At 43.6% G+C, this 22,389-nt stretch overlaps 1 protein-coding gene across 1 annotated transcript in view; it reads right to left on the reverse strand.

Annotated features, from left to right (window-relative positions):
• The window catches only part of MTHFD1L (methylenetetrahydrofolate dehydrogenase (NADP+ dependent) 1 like), a 186,223-nt gene that overhangs the window by 90,370 nt on the left and 73,464 nt on the right, over window positions 1–22,389 (reverse strand). The window contains exon 20 of the mRNA XM_044244055.1: window positions 19,568–19,679. Coding sequence (XP_044099990.1) covers window positions 19,568–19,679 — 112 coding nt within the window. The remainder of the gene's footprint in view (window positions 1–19,567; window positions 19,680–22,389) is intronic.

Below are 22,389 nucleotides of genomic sequence, written 5' to 3' on the forward strand. Positions count from 1 at the left end.
AAAACAAGATGGGGGAAAATCAAGAGAAGACATTCAGATCGTTAGCGTTTGGTGTTCAGAATATATTCGTGTGGCTTAACACTTGAAAATATGGGCATTTTTTAAAAAGGATTTTTATTTATTTATTCGAGAGAGATAGAGCGAGCCAGAGCATGAACGGGGGAGGGGGTCAGGGAGAGGGAGAGGGAGAAGCAGGGGACCTGATGTGGACTTGATCTCAGGACTCCAGGATCCTGACCTGAGCTGAAAAGGCAGCTGCTTAACTGACTGAGCCATCTGGGTGCCCTGAAAATATGGAAAATTTTCTAAGAACCTCATTCATGAGAAAATGACTGAACACCTCAGTGTGGAATAAGGATATTCACTGCCCCTGGACAGCAGGGCACGCAGCCTTGGTTTCTCCCAGTTCAGTGTATAGAGGAAGCCTCACCACCGGGTTAGGCCCGCCGGACTACGTCAGCTGTGGGCATTCATCCATCACTTTGGCTAGAAAGTTAACATCAAGCCCTGAACCTCTAAGCATGACTATTAACATCCAGATTTAGCTCAAAAAAAGCTAAATTCTCGACCACATTCTAATGAGGACTGCCAATCAGAGGCTCTGGTCTGGTCTTAGCCTCTGTCCCAAATTACAGATGCGCATTTCCTCCCACTCCCACCCTCCCAATGCGTAAGTAACAAACATGAACATTTTGCCACAACCGCCTCTTCCTTCTACAAAGAAGGTAAATAGCATAGAGAGAGCTGAGGTCCCTGGTGCCTGGGGCCCCAGTTGAGCTCCCTCCCCTGTGCCCTCACCCCTTCAAGAGAAACTCTGAGGAACCTGGTCCTTATCCAGGTTGTACGTTCCTGCTTGTACATACATACAGAGGTATAAACAAAATGTAGTGCTATTTTTATATCTTAAGAATGTGTTAGACTGTACGTACAATCCCTCAAACCGGCTTTTTCACTCAACATTGTACTTCTGAGATTTTGTGTTGTGGAAACGCACAGAGATAGGCTTGTGGGTTTTCCAGCACCTGCATTTTTACCAGCTGACAGAGCCCTTTTCGAGGTAGGGAGCACCCGTGGACTGACTCGTGCCCCCCCACTATTCCCTTTTCGAAGAGACTTATGTGGGGGGGGGGTAGAAAGAAACACCATCTTCACGGGGAGTCCTGGCAACAGTAACTTCACAGTATCTTTCCGGAAACCTTCATAGATTAGAAACTGTACTGACTCCTCTCTATGACTTGTAAGGATGCTTGAAATAGACCCACAATCTGTCTCTCCGCCGGGAATCTCTTCTTCTAACCGGGATTCCTCGAACATGTAGCTTCTGCCCTCTCTGTCCTGTTTATTGGATTACATCTTAACCATTCTTCACAGCTTGTCTCAAAAGCCATCTTCTCAGGCTTCTTATTGGAGAGACTATTTAAAACCTGTCAACTTTTCTCCAGTATTAATCGCAAGCACAACATTTCAGATTAGCATTTATTCCCCTCCAAAATGACCTCCTCTAACGATGAGATTCACCGCCCCCTCCCAAGTCTTAAGATGCCAACTATACCATCCCCGGAATCCACCAAGACTCTCCGATCTACAACATTGGCTTGTTCTGTGTGCTCTGCCTAGAACACCTTTCTCCCTCACTCTGCATGTCGAATGACTTCAGGTGTTTCAAGCCAACTTTTCCTGTTTTAAAAATTAGGTAACTAACAGAGCCTAATTATAAAAGTTTCAAGAATACCAGAAAAAACAAAGTATAAAGTAAAAATCGCCATGACCTCATTTCCCACAGAGAAATAAAAGCGATCATCTGATAGGTATCTTTATCTATTTACTTAAAAGATTTCACTCATTTATTTTTGAGAGAGACAGAGAGCATGAGTGGGGGTTAGGGAGAGAGGAAGAGGGAGAAGCAGACTCCTCACTGAGCAGGGAACCCAAGCTGAAGGCAGACGTTTAATCAACTGAGCCACCCAGGTGCCCCTGTATCTTTTTTTTAAAGATCCCTCAACATGCGGCTCAAACTTATGACCCCAAGATCAAGAGTCACACAGTCTCCACTGAGTCAATCAGCCAGGAGCCCTTGCTAGACATTTTCTATGCCTTTTCATTGAAATACAATATAGATACTCACTGTAAAATTTTTAAAAATGAGATCATAAAATTGTTTTATAACTTTGTTTCTTTTACTGTATATGTCATGAACATCTGTTCATGTGTCACATAAATCTTTTCTTAATAACCTTGATGTTACACCAATAACACTAACTTATTTTTCTGCTTTTATCTTGAAGGGGTTTTTTTGCTTGTTTTGTTTTATTTATTTATTTTTACAGACAGAGAGAGCAGCAGACAGAGGGAGGGGGAGAAGCAGATTCCCCATTGAGCAGGGAGCCTGATGCAGGGCTTGATCCCAGGACCCTGAGACACGACCTGAGTGAAAGGCAGAGGCTTAACCAACTGAGCCACCCAGGCGCCCCTACCTTGAAGTTTTAAGTTTTAATTTCCACATTAAAATTTTTATTCTGAATATACTGTGATACAGTTATTTGTGGGTTTTTAAAAAGACTGATTTATTTGAGAGAGAGGGAGCACATGCATGAGATGGCAGTGGGTAGGGGGATGGGCAGAATCTCCAGCAGACTCCCCAACTCTGGGCTCAAGGCCACAACCCTGAGGACCATGACCTGAGCTGAAACCAAGAGTCACACCTGTAACCGACTGAGCCACCCAGATGCCCCTGAAGTCTGTGTTTTAAAATTAACAGCCATGGTCCAAACATCATTTAATCATTAATCCATCCATTAGCCACCAATCTGAATGTTACCTTTATCAAATCATTAATTTCTACATATAAGGAAATAAGTCTATTTAGGGACACTCCAGAGGGTACTTCTGGAATCATTTCTTTTCTGTCTGTCTCTGTTATTGTGGCAGCATTATCTCATTTTGATATTGAGAGGTAGGTCAACCATCATTACTCTTTCAAATTTTTGGTCTGGTCATGATTTCACGGTCCTGGGATCGAGCCCCGTGTCGGGCTCTCTGCTCAGCGGGGAGCCTGCTTCCTCCTCTCTCTCTGCCTTGCCTCCTGCCTACTTGTGATCTTTCCCTTTCTCTCTGTCAAATAAATAAATACAATTTAAAATTTTTTTTATTGCTGACATAAAGGGAAAGCATTGGCTTTTACGTACTTACATTGCATCCAACTTGTCAGCCAAAACGTTTTCTATTTAAAATAAATTTCTTCAATTTTCTAATGATAGAATCATACTGTATATAAATGAATATTAGTCTCCTCTTTTTCAATTTTTAAAATATTTTGTTGTTGTTCTTGTTTTACTGTACTGGCCAGGACTCCCAGAATAATGATAAGTAACAGTGGCGATCAGCATTCTTGTCATGTTTCTGAATATACCATCCATCCTTCCCTCCCTCCCTCCTTCCTTCCAATGTTGGACCCTAACTTACACCCAAGATCAAGACCAGAGCTGAGATCAAAAGTCAGACACCCAACTGACAGAGACACTCAGGTGTCCATACTCTGCTTTATTTTGAACATGATATTCAAACATTTTGCAACTAACCATAATTCTTTTAAATCTTGGGTAGTTTTTTTTTTTTTTTAAAGATTTTATTTATTTATTTGACAGAGAGAGATTACAAGTAAGCAGAGAGGCAGGCAGAGAGAGAGGAGGAAGCAGGCTCCCTGCTGAGCAGAGAGCCCGATGCGGGACTCGATCCCAGGACCCTGAGATCATGACCTGAGCCAAAGGCAGAGGCTTAACCCACTGAGCCACCCAGGTGCCCAAATCTTGGGTAGTTTTTAAAAATTGGTATTACTTATATTAAAGTATTAATAGATAGGGGCACCAGGGTGGCTCCACGGGTTAAGCATCTGCCTTTTGCGAGGTCATGGTCCCGGGGTCCTGGGATGGAGTCCTGCGTCGGGCTCCCTGCTCAGTAGAGCCTGCTTCTGCCTCTACCTCTCCCCATTTGCGCTCTCTCTGTTGTTCATTCTCTCTCTCTCTCCAGTAAATAAAATCTTTAAAGAAAAAATATACAAAAAACCCCCAATGTATTAATAGATAAAACAACTTTATGGCTGAAACTGGTAAGAGAGGAGGGTTTTAGAAAATGTTGATAATCTGTCTTTCTCTGCCCCCGAAAGATGTGCAGAGGTCCACAAAAGGCTCCACTGTTTCTTTAACAGTTACCGGTTGCCTAATATTCCTGGCCAGCAATTCTACTGCTTTCTTCAAATCAGAACAGTACAATGTTGTAATTACACCAAACATTGCGAAAAGTTTAAAACAACCTCATGGAATTATAATTTTCTAAACTATAATTTACATATTAGGCGAGGGTAATTTGACTCTTGAGGTTGAAAGTTCTCAGGCAGGATAGGGTAAAACAACAGTCACACAAGGGAAATTTAGAAGTCATTCACTGCGCACTGGATCTTAGTATCTCCTTACAAAAACCTTGTATTTTGTGAATTTCAAACCTCAAGTTTAATCTCGATCATATTCTACAGTCATTTCATGTTACCTTTCATAGTACTGATCTCTGTAGAACATGTCTTGACAAGGGTCTATTTTAACTCCACATGTTATGTGGTAGGCACAGTTATATTAGGAACATTATCTAGATTAGGCATAAATCTTGAGTGGGGATGGGCTAGATATCTCACTGAAAATAAATAGGCATTTTGTAAATGTAAAACAGCTGAGGTTAGGTTGGACACTCCTAAAGTTCAAAACTTCCTTCAAAACTTTCTCCAAACTTTTTACTCTTTTTATTTAATTACTCTTTAATTTATTTAAATCCTGCTCCAACAAACTACCTGGCAAATATGCCTATCTTCACGACCAAAAGCCTAGTGGGAATGCATACTCGGTGACCAGCAGGTAAGTCATGGAGCCAACTCATGTGCATTAATAATTTTTCATTCTAAAGCACATTTCGTGCCCATTAGGAGCTCTGCAGAGGCCCTATGATGAGACACGGAATGATGGCAACCACCGAGGAAACAGTAAGGAACAGTGGGAAGAGCCCAGGCTCTCAGGTTCAAGGGCCAAGACTTAGGTTCAAATCTCTGATCCCCACTGCACGACCTGTTTGCCTTCAGACAAACTACTGACTCACTCTGATGTTCCACTTCCTCACCTGTAACAGGAAGTTATCCTGATAACTATCTCCTAGGGTTGTTATAAAACATATGAACATAAGTAACATGTGTAAAGCCCCCAAGAGGGCGCCCAGCACACCGCAGGTCCTCAAGGAAGGTAAACTCTGGTCCCTGGGAGTAAACACTTAGCAATGCCCGGAACTGCCCAGGCGCTTTAGATGCACAGTTTTCCCAGGCTTTACAGATGAAAGAACAGACATGCGGAAGGGGTGTCAGTACCCAATAGAGGTGTATCCCCTGGGGGGTCTACCTGGTTGTCTCCGTGAGTGGGAGGAGCTGTAGGTGGGACCAAGATATTGGACGTCCTGCAACATGCACGGTGGTCTCACAAAAATTTGCCCACAGGATGGTCCTTCTGGGCACTCTTATAGTTGAAAAACCTGCTTATGTTTGCAGGGGACTAGAACCTTCCCCCTAGTTTCTTCTACATAGAAATACAATATTTTTTTCAAGCTATCAATAGGTACCCATTTTTTCAAGGAATGCAAACAACAGTGAACACTGAAGAAAGGGTAGCCTTAACTTTGCCACGAGTTGTGTACTTTTGCAGAAGATCAGGTCACCAATGCCAATAACCACTTGTGACATCCGAGCGGCCAACACCGCCCAATCCTGCACTCATGCTAGTCCCGTGCATTCAGTCTCGTAGATGTGCGCAGACACCCGACCACTTGGCATGTCTTCTAAGGTAGTTAAAGCACTTCTTCTCACCAGTATCTATTGTGGTATCCTAAAATACTTTCATATCGAAACTAGCACAATATTGTTTTCTGAAATTATATGTAGAAGTCTGCAGTCTACCTCATTTTTGTGTCAGGACAGTCAAGTGCTCGTTACAAAAAGAGGGAAGGGGCGTGGTAAGTGTGAGAACGCACTGGCCAGAACACTTGCCCAGCCTCTAAGCTGGTAAGGACAGAATTTCCACCAGGGCTCTCCCTAGAACCTGGGTTTATAATTCTCGTGCCCTGTGATGAAAAACTTATGGACTGCTCCTGTCCTTGCCTCTGCGACGTTCTCTGAACTGGGAAGACATTTATGGATTATCCGTGGAGATGTTGGGGACACAGCTGTGAACAGAGGGGGCGCTCCTGTAAAGGGACTGCACGGGAAAGAGCGGCTGGGAGGAGACCCAGGGGAGACTAACCCAGGGGAGGGAGAGCTTTAAGGAAGAGAAGACCCCCCTCGACGTGGCTAAGGGCTGAGCAGGATGAAGCTCAGAACTGGCCATCAGAGCATCGGAAGGAACAGATTTCCCATGAAGAGAGGACACGGTGGGGAACAGTGCGGGCGGACGCAGCGGAAAGAGAAGCAAGAGTCTGGAGAACGGCCTTCCTTCAGGAGAGTGGTGGAACCCAGAGCCTCTACAAGGTCTATGTAAATAGATAAAAGTGGGTAGCTCTTCTCAATAGGGTTGCGACATCCTTTACGAGGAAGCCTGCAGAGAAGAAAGGCAGTATTGCAACAAAATGTGAATGAAATATCTGTACGCACATATGGGATAGGACTTGAATTTTCTACTTATGACAAGTTTCTGACTCCTCCGTAGTGACTAGAGTATTTACTTGAACAAACCAAAAGGCATTTGTTGTATATGACATATAGGTGGGGTGTTCCTAAGAGATTTACAATCCCCCCCAGGTAAATTCTTACACAAGCGCCCTGGGAAATAAAAGCAAGACGACTGGACCGATCGACTCGGCAAGATGGGTCAAAGTAGAAGATACCGCACGACTTCGCTATTCTAGTTTTCCAGATCGCAAAACGATTTGCATCCTGCCTCTCTCTCCTTGGCAGTGATGGTCTTTCCCGAATAAGAAGCCGAATCGCTCATGTTTTGATTAGCCTCCCTTTTGGCACCAGAGTGTATCTGAGATGTTAAATATGCCAGCTGAATGTCAGACCATATGTTTTTAATTTTAATGTTTAATGCCACTGCAAAGACTCTCCTCATTGTTTCTCAACAATTTTTGAGTTTAAGTTTCTTGAGCTCTTTCGCATTCCAGAGTGGAGCAAGGCTTAGGCAAGCCAGGGAGATGGGCTGGAATGATGTAGCACCCAGGATCTGCTGGGCTCTGGGGCATCCGGCTTTCTCTTGGGTAACCACAGAGCATTTCGAACAAGCCTTCTAGAAGGATTTCCTTAACCCGAATGTATCTGAAGCAACCCAATTCCCTTAGATCCCCATGTGGATCGTTCTGGATGCCTCTCTATGAGGAGGGCGACAAGCAATAGTGTTTCCCCTCAGCAGAACTCCAATCCTTCTATGAGTCTCACACGAGAGTCCCCAAGTGTCGTCACACAGCTATTCTTTACTTGAAAAATGAATTAGTATTTGTGAGGAGTTATCTAAAAAGTAAAGATCCTTAGCATCTTAAGGTGGTACTAGAAGCTGGCATCCACTGTTCCCTGTGGGTCTGGGCCCCTACTTTCCCAATATTACTGCCCATCACCCACAGAACAAGCCTTGTGATAGGCCCCGGAGAAACCATGATTTCATTTCCCCATGATGGGGAGACCTACCCAAGGACACGTCCAGCACACAGGAGAGGACAATTCAAACCTAGCCGGCTGGATTAGTGTTTTGGTTTTCTTCGGATATTTATCGAAAAGATACGTGTGCCCTTGGGTTTCCTGCAGCATTATTTACAATTACAGAGATGACAGAAACAACTCAAGTGTCATCGATCGGTGGAAGGGTAAAGAAGGTGTGATACACACAACGCAGTATTACTCAACCATCAAAAAGAACGAAATCATGCCATGTGCAGCAACACGGATGGACCTAGAAGCTATAACGCAAAGTGAAGTCAGTCAGAGAAACACCAATACCATATGATTTCAATCGTAAGTGGAATTTAAGAAACGAAACAAAGGGAGAAAAAGACAAAGAAACAGACTCTTAACTATAGAGAATAAACTGGTGGTTACCGAAGGGGAGGTGGGTGGGGGGGATGGGGGAAATTGGTGACGGGGGTTAAGACGTGAACTTACTGTGAGGCGCACTGGGCAACGTATAAAATTGTTTAATCACTATATTGTATGCCTGAAGCGAAGAGAACGCTGTGTGTTAACTACACTTCAGTAAAACCAAACCAACCAACCAACGAACCAACCCAGGCAGCTGGAGCTGGCAATCTAATCTATGTGGCTCTTCTGTGGAAAATCATCTCCGTTAACTTGATTTTCAGCGTCCATAGCAGAAAATGACCTAAAAACTGTTCCCGGCCAAAACAGGAACCAAAAAATATTAGTGTGCTTGAATATTAGTCTAACTTAATTCCACCCAAACTCTGAAAGATCAGGTTGTAGTATCTGGTGACTGTTAATTAACAAATCCTGTTTCTGAGTTTCAAAAAAAATTTTTTTAAAAAGATTTTATTTATTTATTTGAGAGAGAGACAGAGAGAGAGAGAGCATGAAAGGGGAGAAGGTCAGAGGGAGAAGCAGACTCCCCATGGAGCTGGGAGCCCGATGTGGGACTCGATCCCTGGACTCCGGGATCATGACCTGAGCCAAAGGCAGTCGCTCAACCAACCGAGCCACCCAGGCGCCCAACGTTTCAAAAAAATTTTAATGAGAGTGTTGATACATAGAAAACATATGTAAGCTGGCGGCAATAACTAAAAAGTCTGATTGTCAATACACAAAATTCGGGGGGGGAGTGGGGACTTCGTGGGGAGGCAGAGAAACGGGGTCGGGGGGGGGGCAGGGCTTCTCATAATTTATTATCCCAATGCACCACGGAGAAAAACAAACAGAAACTAAGCTTCTAATGAAAAACTCTTCAACTGCTTTACTACAAGAAAGGGGATAAATGTTTTGTGTTCTTCTGCAAATCAGTTCTAGAAAATTGGTATTATTATGTACTCCTTTTTCTGATGAACTAGAACATGAACACCTGAAGCTTCTGGCATCTTTAATAGTGAAGGTTCTTTATTCATTAACTCAAAAACACTTCTGGACTGATTTATATTTGGAGCCCGAATCAGCAATACAATTAAAAATCAAAAAGATAAACTGAAAGTATTGCAAAAGTTAAGATAATTTTATACCAAGTGTCTTGTCAAACAGAAAGGTAAATAGGCCATAAAATTAAGCCCTTTCTTCTCAGAGGTCCAAGGGACCATTTATGACAAATGCTCAGAACTGGACAACACAGTATCAGAATAGGCAGTCAGATAGCTTTTCACTTCTCCAAAAACCAGATACCACTGCCCAGGCATGTCCAGCGTCTCAGGGGGTGGGCTAGTCAGGGGGGAGATGATGTGTGGATCCCCCTCTTGCAGAAAGCCCTGGGCTCTGGCTCAGAAGCCATCTGTTCCGCTGCTCTTCCCTGGGGAGGCCAAGTGGGAGGGAGACCCTCGTCCCATCAAAGTGGGTGGATTAAGAAGCAGGTCCAGGAGCAGGCCCCACCACCGGCAGCGGCCTTGAACAGGGCACGGAAGGAGGGGAGCTGAGCTCCTGACAGATTTACCTCTCCTGAACCTCCCTGGCCCCTTTTTGTTTTGCTTTGATTTTTGGGGGGCTGGGGCTCACAGCCACTTCCAAAAAAAAAATCACCGAGGAGGAAAAAATTTCACAAGTGGTACGACTTCGGGAAAGGGCCTCCCTAAACAAACAGCAATTTTGAGATAATTAAAGGTCTACATGTTAAGAGGCCACATTTTATAAGCCAATATAGACTGTCGTTCCAAAAACAGAAGTCACGAAGGGAAAGGATGGAAAAGGAGATGGTACAATGAACACATTTAAAAGACAAGGCATGCATGGGAGAAGATACTTGTAACACAAAATGGCCAAGTGTTCATTATCCAAACATAACCCCTAACACCTCACTCCTGGGAACAGAGCCTCGAAGGCTTCTGCATAGAGACTTGTGCTCGTCTTGTCGGCGAGACCAACTAGAATGTTCCTCGTAGCATTATCTGCAACAGAATGCCAAAAGTGATTCTCAGAGCCCCTGAAGGAAGAGCGCACAAATGCATGTGGTTATGCTCATGCTAAGGAAGGTTTCTCTACGGGTTCTTTGATTTCAGCTACTCAGATAAACGCAAAAATGTCCGGTCAAACAGAAATGGCCTGCCTCCTGCTTCTGGGTGGCCTGCAACTTTTTTATTCTCTGTAAATTTATTTTATTTATTTTTTTATTTTTTAATGTTTGAAAAAAAAAAAAAAGAGGAACAGTAGTTCACATGCATGTGAAAATGAGGTGAAATTCAAAGCAATCTATTGGAACATGACCTCCTTCCTGTGTTTTCGGGTTTCCCTGTGGCTGCTTTTGTGTCTGAGTATCTGTACAGAGATGCTGTGACTCACAACGCCTAAGAAGAAGTTTGCTGGCCCCTCTGGGAGCACAATGCAGATAGTAAGATTTATTAATGCGTATATTTAAAAACACATAAAATGCTACCGAGACATGCTGCGTATCTGTGGTTCTCGGATGTGCTGAGCTGTCCTGAATCACTGCACTGAACCTACAGGAGCCATGGGGTGTTCTCAAGTTTGGAGGGAAGCTCGGTAACACTCGACATCTGTAGAGCCTGCAGGTTCAGCCACTCCGAGGTAGTTCATGATTTCCATTTCATCGCCCTGCAGTACTTTCAAGGACATCATATCTTTGTGAAGCCACATTTTTGGCGGTTGCTACAGTAAGAGCAAGAGCGCTGTAAAAGCCAGTGGGAAACACGCAATGATCTTCAAAGCATCGGCCAATCCCAAGGACCGAAAAGTTGTTCAGTGCCCAACGAGGACGCACATCTCATTAATAAGTTATGGTGGCTATTTAAAAATGAAATAATAGCTTTCTTTTCCATTTATATGCATTCTTTTTTCCAGACAGCTACTAAGGTGTCAAGACATAAATATCCATGAAGTTGTTCGGACCTAACCACTTAATAAACCGGCATCTTAGGTATTTCTGTTGACCTCATATGCCTTAGGAAACCATTGGTGAGACACGACATGAACAGAGAAGGTCCAAAAATCTCTGTTGTAGATCTTTTGTGGATACCTACTTACGGAATAAATGGTTTATAAACCATGCCTGGAAATGATAATCCCTAAACTGGGATAGGGCTTCCTCTAGAGAAGCAGACAAGGGAATGAGATCAGGGAGGGATTCACAGGGACCTCAACTCTGTGTCTGATGTTTTATTTAAAAATAAAAAAACACGGGCGCCTGGGTGGCTCAGTGCGGTTAAAGGCTCTGCCTTCAGCTCAGGTCATGATCCCAGGGTCCTGGGATCAAGCCCCGCATGGGCTCTCTGCTCAGTGGGGATCCTGCTTCCCTTCCTCTCTCTGCCTGCCTCTCTGCCTACTTGTGGTCTCTGTCTGTCAAATAAATAAATAAAATCTTTAAAAATAAAAAAGCAAAAACTAAAGCATATATAGCAACATTAGGATTTTAACACAACTAGTGAGTGATGGGAATATAGGCATTTATTGAATTAGTCTGCATAGTTTCCTAGATACTGTGTGCTCAGTACATTTCACCTTTTTTCCCCACTTATTTTTTTTTTAAGGACAGACGACGAGCTGATGAAAGAAGGAAGATTGACTTTACGTGGAAGAATAAGTGGGGAAAGGTAAGGGGGAATAGTGACCAGCCCCGAGAGTAAGGGCAAACGGGATTAGGTCTCAAGCAATATTAGAGACATCAGAACTCCCAGGACAGTGAAAACCACCTTCTCTCACTGGGCTTCTGAACACCGGGCTTAAAGAACACCGCTAGTGATGAGTAGTTTCCCCGAAGGTCAGCATCTCTGTACTTCATGTCCTTGATTTAATTACGAATACAATCATGGAGAAAAAGAAATTGGAAGCATTCTAACAAAAACAGAGCCGAGGCTGAGATCTGTGTTTCTAAATAATGTAAACGGAGTGAGGTCTGGAAGAATTCCAGCTTAAAGCTGGGAGACCACTTGACGTCAGATTTTTTTGTTAAAGGGTAGGTGAAATTATAGGAATGTTTAGTTTGGTCCGGTTCTCTTCTACCAAAATGAAAGGGTATTTAAAATTTGATGGCAATAAAAATGGAAACAGACAACAAGCTGGTGACTGGGTGAAGATGCCAGGAGGGTTTCCTGAAGCTCAAGGAGTGAGATTTAAACCATTTGTAAAAGGACAGTGGAGAAGTAGGGGGAGCAGTAAGGTGTTGTGACTCAATAAGGTAAATTTTAATTTGTACTGTATTAGGGAGAAACATCTCTTAAAGTAGCAAGGAGAAATGAAGAAGGAGGGGGAGAAGGATGAGGAGGAGAAGGAGAAGAAGAAGAAGAAGAAAAAACCTGTATACTGGAATTAAAATTTAAAAAAAAATTAAAAAAGAATGAAAACCCAAAAGTATCCCACTGCCATTGGCATACGTTATTACAGATGGTATAATAGTATATTACTGTGTAATGTTGTATAACAGTATAATCATATCGGTACGATTGTAAGCTGTGGCCATCCCCTGTGGAAGGGTCATCTGAAACTTGGTGTTTTTTCATGGGAGTGAACAGGAACCAGCTGAAGAGGATGAGAAGATCAGCGTGGGCAGAGCAGCCAACTGTCTGCACAGGTTTTGGCAAGAGGGAGCCCTGACGTTGTATCCTCTGCCACTCTCTGGCTGGGGGACAGACGACACATATTGTAAGCTCTCCAGGCTTCAGCTGTCATCTGTAGAACGAGGCTAACAACCCCCGCTCCGCCCCAAACCGTTTCAGGCTTCGTGAGACTACACAGGACAGAGCACAGGTGTGTGGCTCTGGAATCGCTCAGAGATCAGCAGCGTTTATAATGAAAATATTAACGAGACTTTGTGTCCCCCCAATCCTTCTCAGTTTGTCTCCGAATGACCACGGTTATTTATTCTGATCTCAAAACCTGAATCTGGAAACGTTCGGGGCAAAGCTCAGTGCAGAAATGAACTGCGGAGCACTGGTCTGCTCATGGGTCGGTCCCCAGGCAGCCGGGGGAGAGCCCAGGGAGGGTCTGCGGCGTTCTCTACGGATGGCAAGGAGACGACTCAGTCAATTCAGGCGACGTCTTGACCAGCACTTTGGAAGGGAACGTGAAGTGTCAAATATAAGTGGAACATCAGAAGCCCCCAATGCTTCACATAGGTCACTATAAAGGAAGTCTGGTGAACCACACGGCATCCCTTAGGCCATGAGAAGACCCTGGGCCTTCATCATTTTTTGGATCATGGACCCCTTTGAAAAATCTAGTGAGAGCCATGGAGCCCTTCTCTTCTTAAAACAGCCAACCAACCGTATATGTCCATATACAATTCTGTATTTAATTATGGGAGGATTGGCTGGTCAGCCACCAGTTGAGAACTCTCAGCTTCAGCGTAGACCAGTGTGTGCTGAATTCCAGACTGAAGGGAAGGTATTCATTCAAAATGGGAATCAAAACCAAAGTAAGAAAACAGAAAGCAAATTTAAAAAACCAAGGATCATGTGTAAGTCTGAAATCCTTACAAATAGTTTAAAAATGAGATAATTTATTAAAGCCTAGAAACTCAATGTTGTTTTCCTTTCCTTTCTTCTTACTTTTAAAAAAATAACACATGATTAGGATTTGATGCCAAAGAAATGTTTGCTTTTACAGCAGTGAATGGAGGTTAAGTGGACTCCCATGAGAACTGTTGGCTAAAGAAGGAATAGAAATAGCTATCACGGGGATCAGAGCATTTCCCCCCAAATTCTCAAGGACTATTTTGGTGTAGTCTGACAAATTTGTGCAATTTCAGCTGACTGATCAACATGGGTATGAACTGGATGGGTCCTCTTATATACAGGTCTTCTTTCTATATATAAATTATATATATTATGTATTTAAAGACTTACTCATTTATTTGACAAAGAGAGAGACAGAGAGAGTGAAAGAACACAGGTGGGGAGGAGAGGGAGAAGCAGGTTTCCCGCTGAGCAGGGGGCCTGACACGGGGCTGGATCCCAGGACCCTGAGATCATGACCTGAACTAAAGGCAGAGGATTAGCAAGCTGAGCCACCCACGTGCCCCAGATTTTCTTTTTGATAAATATATTATAATATTGTAAATGTATTTTCTTTCCCTTTTGATTTTCTTAATACTGTTATTTCCTGGGGTGCCTTGGTGGCTCAGTAGGTTCAGTGGTTGACTTTTTTTGGTTTTGGCTCAGGTCATGATCTCAGGGTCCTAGGATAAAGCCCCAGGTTGGGCTCTGTGATCAGTGGGGAGCCTGCTTGAGATTCTCTCTCTCTCCTCACCCGTCCCCCGATAAAGAAACAAATCTTTAAAAAAATAAAAATACTATTTCCTTTTATCTAGCTTAATCTTTTTTTTTTTTTTTAAGATTTTATTAATTTGTTTGACAGACAGAGATCACAAGTAGGCAGAGAGGCAGGCACAGAGAGAGGGGGAAGAGCAGAGAGCTAGACTCAGGGCTCAATCCCAGGACCCTGGGATCAAGACCAGAGCCGAAGGTAGAGGCCTTAACCCACTGAGCCACCCAGGTGCCCCTAGCTTACTTTATCTTAAGGTTACGGTATATAATATATACAACATACAAAATATGTGTTAACTGACTCTTTATGTCATTGATTGGGCTCTGACCCATCAATGGGCTGTTAGTAGTTAAGTTGTGAGGGAGTCAAAAGTTCTACGGGGATTTTCAACTGCATGGGATGGGTCAGTGCCCCAATCACCAAACCGTTAAGGGTCAATTGTAATTAAATAAATTTCACTCTATTTTTAGTCTAAATGGAAAATTGATTCCATTATCTTGGAATAATTATTACAGAGTAGACAAAATAATTCCTTTCTTGGGTATATTGGGATAGAACAAAAAATTAGACTAAATATACCTCACAAAAAATAGTATGGAGAAAATCCTATCTAAGAGAAGCCCATCATCTCTTAAGATTCTTCGTTGATCAATATACTTCATCTCATAAGTGCACTGCACTTAGGTTCTGTTTATGGGCTTATCTCTCACACCACATTATACATTACTAGAGCTAAGAACCATGTCGTGTATCTCTGATTCCCAGCTCTCACCATGTTATTACTTGACATAACAGCAGAAGCTCAATACATGTGCACTAAAGAAAAGTATTTCAAAGGACTTAAATAAATCTTCAGTTACTTCTTCTCCAAGGTATGACAAAGAACTGAAGTTGCTAGACGGTTTGCTCATTTTCAGTTTGACCCAGAAATTCTGTCAGAGTGCTCTTTTTCTGTAAATTACCCTTTCAAATCCTTTGCCCATTTTTCTATTGGATTACTTGTCTTAAAAAAAAAAATCAATCCATAATCCTTGGTGGTTTGTATATATTTCAAATGTTCGTCGTTTGTCTATTACCGCTGCAAATCCTACTCTGTCACTTGTTTTTTAAATCCTTATCTTTTATCACACAGAATTTGTTTTCTAACGTAACCCAAATTATCAATCTTCTTTTGGATTTGGGCTTTTTATGTCTTAAGAGGTACACACTTCTATAAACAATGACTTTTCTAAGGACATAAATTGTCTCACAGGCTTCAAAAATACCTCTATTTACTGCATTTAACTTCTGTGGGAGAATGTTAAAATGGGGCTCTTTTGGTTTCACTTTTGTCTGAAGCCCCCCAAACAGTGTCAATTCCTCTCATGTTCAAGGAGGAAGCTAAACCTAGTAGCATTTGCAAAAACATTATTTGAAAACAGATTCTGTATCCTTTAGCCCAACAGCTACCTTGAATTTTCAACGGGTTGATCAAGTTGGAAACCAGGAAAGGATTTCTTCAGAGAAAGTTATCAGTGTGCAGAAGCCCACTGCCCACATCCCAGTGGAAAGGATATGGAGCTAGTGAGGGAGGCTTTACATGCAGAGCTGGAGGCCCCTCTAAGGCAGGGACACAGTGGTGGCTTGGGGATGCATAGAGGTTTACAGGCTGAGGAGAAACAGCCCCTGCAGTGGGACAGAGATTCGGGTGAGAGTTGTAACTGCACCCCCGCCAACGGTAAGGTCAAGGTCAAAGGTCTATGGAGTTTGGAGATCAGGTACTAGATGAGCAGCAGGACGGTCTCATACTGCCCAGAGGGTTTCTGCCAGCAGTGTGGGTCTCTGCTGGAAGAGGCTGAATGGGTACCATCGAATGTGAAAGCTTCAACCCTAGAGGGGCCAGAGGCAGACCAAGTGCACAGTGATGGGGGACAGAGAAGACGCCACTGTTCCCTTCCCATGATGAGCCAAACGCAGGCCCAAGATGGGAGAGACTTAAATTGGAATGAAATTTGGAGTTATTTTTGTATAAGGCTGCATCCACATTTTTTACTAGAATGAGACTTATTTTTTTTTTAAAGATTTGTATTTATTTGACACAGAGTGAGAAAGTACACAAGTAAAGGGAGAAGCAGAGGGAGAGGGGGAAGCAGTCTCCCCACTGAGCAAGAAGCCTGATGTGGGGCTTGATTCCAGGACCCTGGGATCATGACCTGAGCCAAAGGCAGATGCTTAACCAACCAAGCCACCCAGGCACCCTAGAATGAGACTATTCTTATGATTGAAAGTGATTAGAGGAATGTAAAAAAAATTCTTAGAGGAACCATAAATTAAAATTTCATCCAACACAGCCCACAGATCAAGCTTGACCAGACAAGGCGGGGCAGAAGCACTGTCTCCCGACCGTGCCCAGCTCCCACAGTTCAGGACGCTGGCTTTGCTTCCCACATTCTAATGCAGCCATGGCAATAGGGTACCACCTTTGTGAGAGTTTAACACTATAGATCTTGAGTCTCTATGTATTTTGCAAGTCACTGCTATCGCACAGTTATGCAAAATGAAGCGTGATCTTTATGCATTAAAACTAACATAAAATGAGTTATTTGCGTCCCACACTCCCAGCAGCGTTATTCACCAGAACCGGCAGGTGAAAGCAACCCGCGTGTTCGCAGACAGACACGTGGATAAACAGACCGTGGCATACGTACCCTGGAGCATGCTTCGGCTTGAAAAGCAACGAGATCTGAACAGATGATCCACCACGGATGAACTCTAAGGACATTACGCTAAGTGAAACAAGCCAGTCACACGAGGGCAACAGTCCAGAATCAGAGACAGGAAGCAGAAGGCTGGTTGCCAGGGGCCAGGGGAGTGGGGAGCTACTGTCTAACGGGTGCAGAGTTTCAGTTTTGCAAGATGAAGAGGGTCCCGGAGATGGATGGCGGCGATGGCTGCGCAGTAATGCTGAAGTATCTGACTACTGAATGTGCGCTTAAAAATGGTTGAAACCGTCGATTTCGTTAGACGTATTCTACCACAGTTAACAATAAAATCACTATCATAAACAAAACAAAAACAAAAAACAAATCCCCTCCCCCAAGAAACTACCCCCAAACTCTAAATGGAAAAGCGGAAATTTAACCTTTATTAATCATGGGTCAGCGATGGGGAGAGTAAGATGAGGAGCGGCTGAGAACTGTCGCCCAGTCTCACCATGGGTCAGGTCTGAACAGGCAGTCTCATTCCAACCTCTTTTCAAACCTACGATGCAAGCCCTGTTTAAAGCCCCATTCTACAGATGAGGAAACCGAGGCTAAGAAGTTACCCAACGTTACACAGCTTGAAAGGAGTGGAGCCAGATTTCCGTCACTGAACTCTCTCCCCCCACCTACAGCCTCTCAGACTAGAGGAGGTCATAGAAGTCATTAGCCAAATCACTGCCATTTGACTGGTCCACCATGGTTCACACAGCAATGTCTTACTTGACACTACTCATTAAAATATCGCAGTTATGAAGAGCAGAAAGTGAACCCTAGAGAAGCTGAGTAACTTGCACCCCATTGGTGGGCAGTTCCAGTTCGGGTCATGATCCACAGCTTCTATCTCACAGTCACATGCAATTCCTCATTTCTCCTTTTTCACCTGAGAATGTCCACAAGGGACACTCCCCGAGAGGCTAATGGATTTCCCAAGGTCACGTTTTGTGTGCACCATCAGCTCGTATCTTTAATGACGCTTTGCCACAATAACACATACTCTGTAAATACATATGGACAAAGTAAGGATTTGTACGGGAGCAGAGAGCTCCGTCAGCATAAAACAGAGTGCTTTCTTCTAGAAGCTATTTGTGGAGTTGATGCATGAGAACCCCCCTTCATATAAGCACCTAATTTTTCAGGGCCTGCCCTTCCCAGACTCCCGGTGCATGAGCCCCACAATTATGCTGTGATCAACTGAGCAAATCCATTTCCGTGGCATGTCCAGCCATTCTCAGAGTGGACTCGGTACCAGGCAGCCGAGTACACAAGACCTATATGATAAGGACCTTGAGGAATGAACTACATAAATTCCCACTGGGTCCTGCCTGCATGTCCATAGGGAATTCTTAAAAAAGTCTCCATAACCCTGAACGAACTTTAGAATGGCTGAGCATAAAAGTGCAGTGCTAAGTTCTTTAGCCCGGTAGAATTTTTTCTAGTAAAACAACTCACTTTGAGTTTGATACAAGGCCGATGGTTAGTGTGAAAGCAGCAACCGGTAGACTTGAGGATCACAGGCATGAATGGCGAGCGGAAATTACCCGTGGCACGTGAACGTCTGCCAGGGCAATCTGTCTGCTGTCAAATGGTGCTGTTATTCCAAGACTCCCTGCTATTTGTTTCTCGCCCTCGGGGGTGGGATGGGGGCTAGCACTGACAGAGCAAACGCTCACTGGAAACGTCCATCGAAAACCGAAGAGAAGAAGGTACCACAAAGTACACCATGACCGCAGCACAAAGTCGGAAGTCCTAACAATTAAAATTTCCAAGTCTAACAGTCTAACAAGACTTGGAAATGTCCCCTCCATTTGACACAAAAACATACTATGATTTGAGAAAGAGCAAACTGATTTCTACCGCTAATAACAGCTAATAGTTAACGAGCACTTCTTCTGTTAGTTATGTACAGCATTAGGCAGTCTGTTCCATGAAGGCGGGGCTAGGTCTGTTTTCCTCATGGGGTTATTTCCAGCTCTGAGTACTATGACTTGCGTGTAGTAGTTTCTCAATAAATACTGGCTCAGTCAATAAATACTCTCATTTGGTTTTCACAATAACTCTACAAAGTTGGATACAATATTGTCATCACCATTTTATAGATGAGAAGACCGAGGCTCAGAGGTCATTCACATGTGTCCAAAATCACTCTAGCAGCAAATATCAGAGCTCGGATTCAAACCCATGAGTACCTGACATCAGAATGTACGGTTTGAACACATCACTTCACTAGTATAGACCAGACCATAGGGCTTTTCCAATATCTAGACCATCTATGAAAGGTGGGTCTAAAAGAATATATTTCAAATCAGAATGCATAGCACTCTTGTTCAGTCATCGACGTTCAGATTTCTTCCATACTCTACGACAACTAAATTGAACAGAAATGACTTACCTACAAATCCTTCTTGACCAACCAGTTTCAGGGCGATTTTATCAGCCAACACTGAAGAGTTGCCATGGGCGATGTTGGCAAAGGGGCCGGCGTGCACAAATACAGGTGTTCCCTACAGAAATTCAAGGACAAATCAAAACCCTCAGAGACAAAGGGAGGGATGAACCAAGATGGCGAGTCTTGGTATTTAGAGACTCACTGAACCCGTTCTGTTTTTATTAATACTGCAAATTCAGTGTGCAAATCCTCTCAAAGAAAAAGAAACACCTCGACTCTCTCAAAGGACCGAATTCCTGGTATATTCTACAACAGTGTCATTCCACATTAAATGCTGAACCAGGGAGAAAAACCTATAAGGATTGATTATTTCCTACAATTGTTTTGGTAAAGCACTCATTAGCTGCCTCACTAACTATTAAGTAAACTATTTAACTCACTTCATAGTATTTTGAATTATACATATATATTAATATATTAGAAAATTTTATTTATTTATTTGACACAGAGAGAGAGAAAGATCATGAATAGGGAGCAGCGGGCAGAGGGAGAAGGAGAAGCAGACTCACCATTAAGTAGGGAGCCCGATGCAGGGCTCGATCCCAGGACCCTGAGATCATGACCTGAGCTGAAGGCAAACGCTTAACTGACTGAGCCACCCAGGTGCTCCAAATTAAATATATTTTTTACTTTTATTTATTTATTTTTTTAAGATTTTACTTATCCATTTGACAGACAGAAATCACAAGTAGGCAGAGAGGCAGGCAGAGAGAGAGAGAGGGGAAAGCAGGCTCCCCGCTGAGCAGAGAGCCCGAGGCAGGGCTCGATCTCAGGGCTCCCGGATTGTGACCTGAGCTGGAGGCAGAGGCTTTAACCCACTGAGCCACCCAGGTGCCCCATATATATTTTTTAAAAGAATTTTAAAAATTATTTAATTATTTAAAAAATTATTTAAATGCATTTTTTCCACCATTGAGAAATCAATCACTTCAAGAAAAATCTAAAGAAAGCAAATAAAAATCAATACAATTAATGAACTGTGTAGTACGGCAGGACAACCATATAAGGTTTACATTCATTATAGCCCATTTTTATATCTACAATAATAAACTTGTTCTTCTGATTCTTACGAATTCTGTTTTAAGCCTTTCTCATTGTTTAACTGGCTTACGTGTTAAAAATCTGGTCAGTATTGAGACAATAAAAGCAAAGCAAATTTTCACTCTTGGTAAAATGCTAGAGTAATTCTTACTAAAAAGGCAAAAATCAACAACAACAACAAACCAAACGGACTCTGATAGAAGGGAATTATCAAAACTTTGAGATTTAATTCTTAGAGAAAATCTGTCAATATTGCATTTTAAATGCCATTTCTATAGCTCTCCTGTATCAGTGAGAACAGACTGCAGCCCTGTCTGAAGGAATGAATCCCCATGCATTGCAATGCTGGGGTTTGAGCCCAAGCCCAGCCGGGGCTGCTGGGGTCCGTGTCTGTGAGGCCTTGGCTGCACCTGTGAAAACAGACGCTGCCCTCTGACTGACGTGGGGAGGTAGCGAGGGACGGAGGGGGGAGGCTGGGAGCCACGGAAAATTCCCATGAACCACGATGGGCTGCTAGCTGAATATATTTCAAAGACGAGAGAGCTGAACAAAAGTGGGAAGAAAGGCAGTGAGAGAAAAATCTTTGAGAATGAGACAGAGTTTATCAAAGCCATTCTGTGAGTTCTCTCTTTACTTTTATTCCAGAGTCCCCAGGAGGGACAACGGCAGGTCCCTGATGAGGTCACGCAAACGTCTGGGGAAATAAAGTTGGCAACGGAAAATCCAAACGTAGGTGCTGAGGGATAGTTTCATGTGTGTGTCTAGTGTCTAGACCTGTGTGCCTATGTTTAGCTTCTCATGTCTGCCCAGATAATCCTTTCAGCACGGGGCGGGGGACAGGGTCGGGAGGGCAAGGTCCCAGGCTCCGACCCTGGGTCTTCCACTGCAGCATTCACCAAACACTGGTCTCTGGCGAGGGATCGGTGTCAGGGTGGGCTGGACTGCCACAAACCCTTCACTCTTCCCAAGACAACCACTCCCCGAGATAACCACTCCCGAGAGAAGCACTCTGAATTAGACACTCCAGGAGACACACAGGCTCAGATGCTCAGCCAGTATTTATGTCTCTGATACAGTACACAGAGTTAAGTCCTTAGTTAAACAACTATGACGGGGTGTCTGGGAGGCTCAGCGGACTGAGCGGCCAACTTTAGGTTTTGGCTCAGATCATGATGTCGGGGTCCTGAGTTCGAGCCCCCTGTCGGGCTCTGTGCTGAGGGAGGAGTCCGCTCAGGGAGGTTCTCTCTCCCTCTCCCCGTGCTCCTCCCCTGCTGTTTGCGCTCCTGCACGTGCTCTCTAAAATAAATAAATACAATCTTAAAAAAAAAAAAAAAAAAAATCTTTCCAGGAGAGTCTAGCGTGTAGCCAGAACTGAGAACTACCAGTCTCCCGGCAGCCCGCAGCACGGTAACAAGCCATGTAGTAAAACTAATAGGTATCATTAATTATTCAACAAATGTTTGCTGAGCACCTATTATGGGCAAGGCAGCTTCTCAGAGCCGTGATCTGGTGGTGAGCCCATGGGATGGGTCCTGCTCCCATCCTGGACAAGGAAGTAGGGAACTTTTGGATGACAGTCCGCGCCGTGCCGGAATGCCAAGACAGTGCCAAGACACAGTGACTGGGGCTGTGCTGACCTGTGGCCCAGGAAGGCCTCTCCAGGGTGCCGATATATAAGGACACAAGTCCTAACGAACAAGAAGGAGACCGACACGTGAAATCAG

The sequence above is a fragment of the Neovison vison genome, chromosome 1 (assembly GCF_020171115.1).
Source record: "Neovison vison isolate M4711 chromosome 1, ASM_NN_V1, whole genome shotgun sequence".
Lineage (NCBI taxonomy): Eukaryota > Metazoa > Chordata > Mammalia > Carnivora > Mustelidae > Neogale > Neogale vison.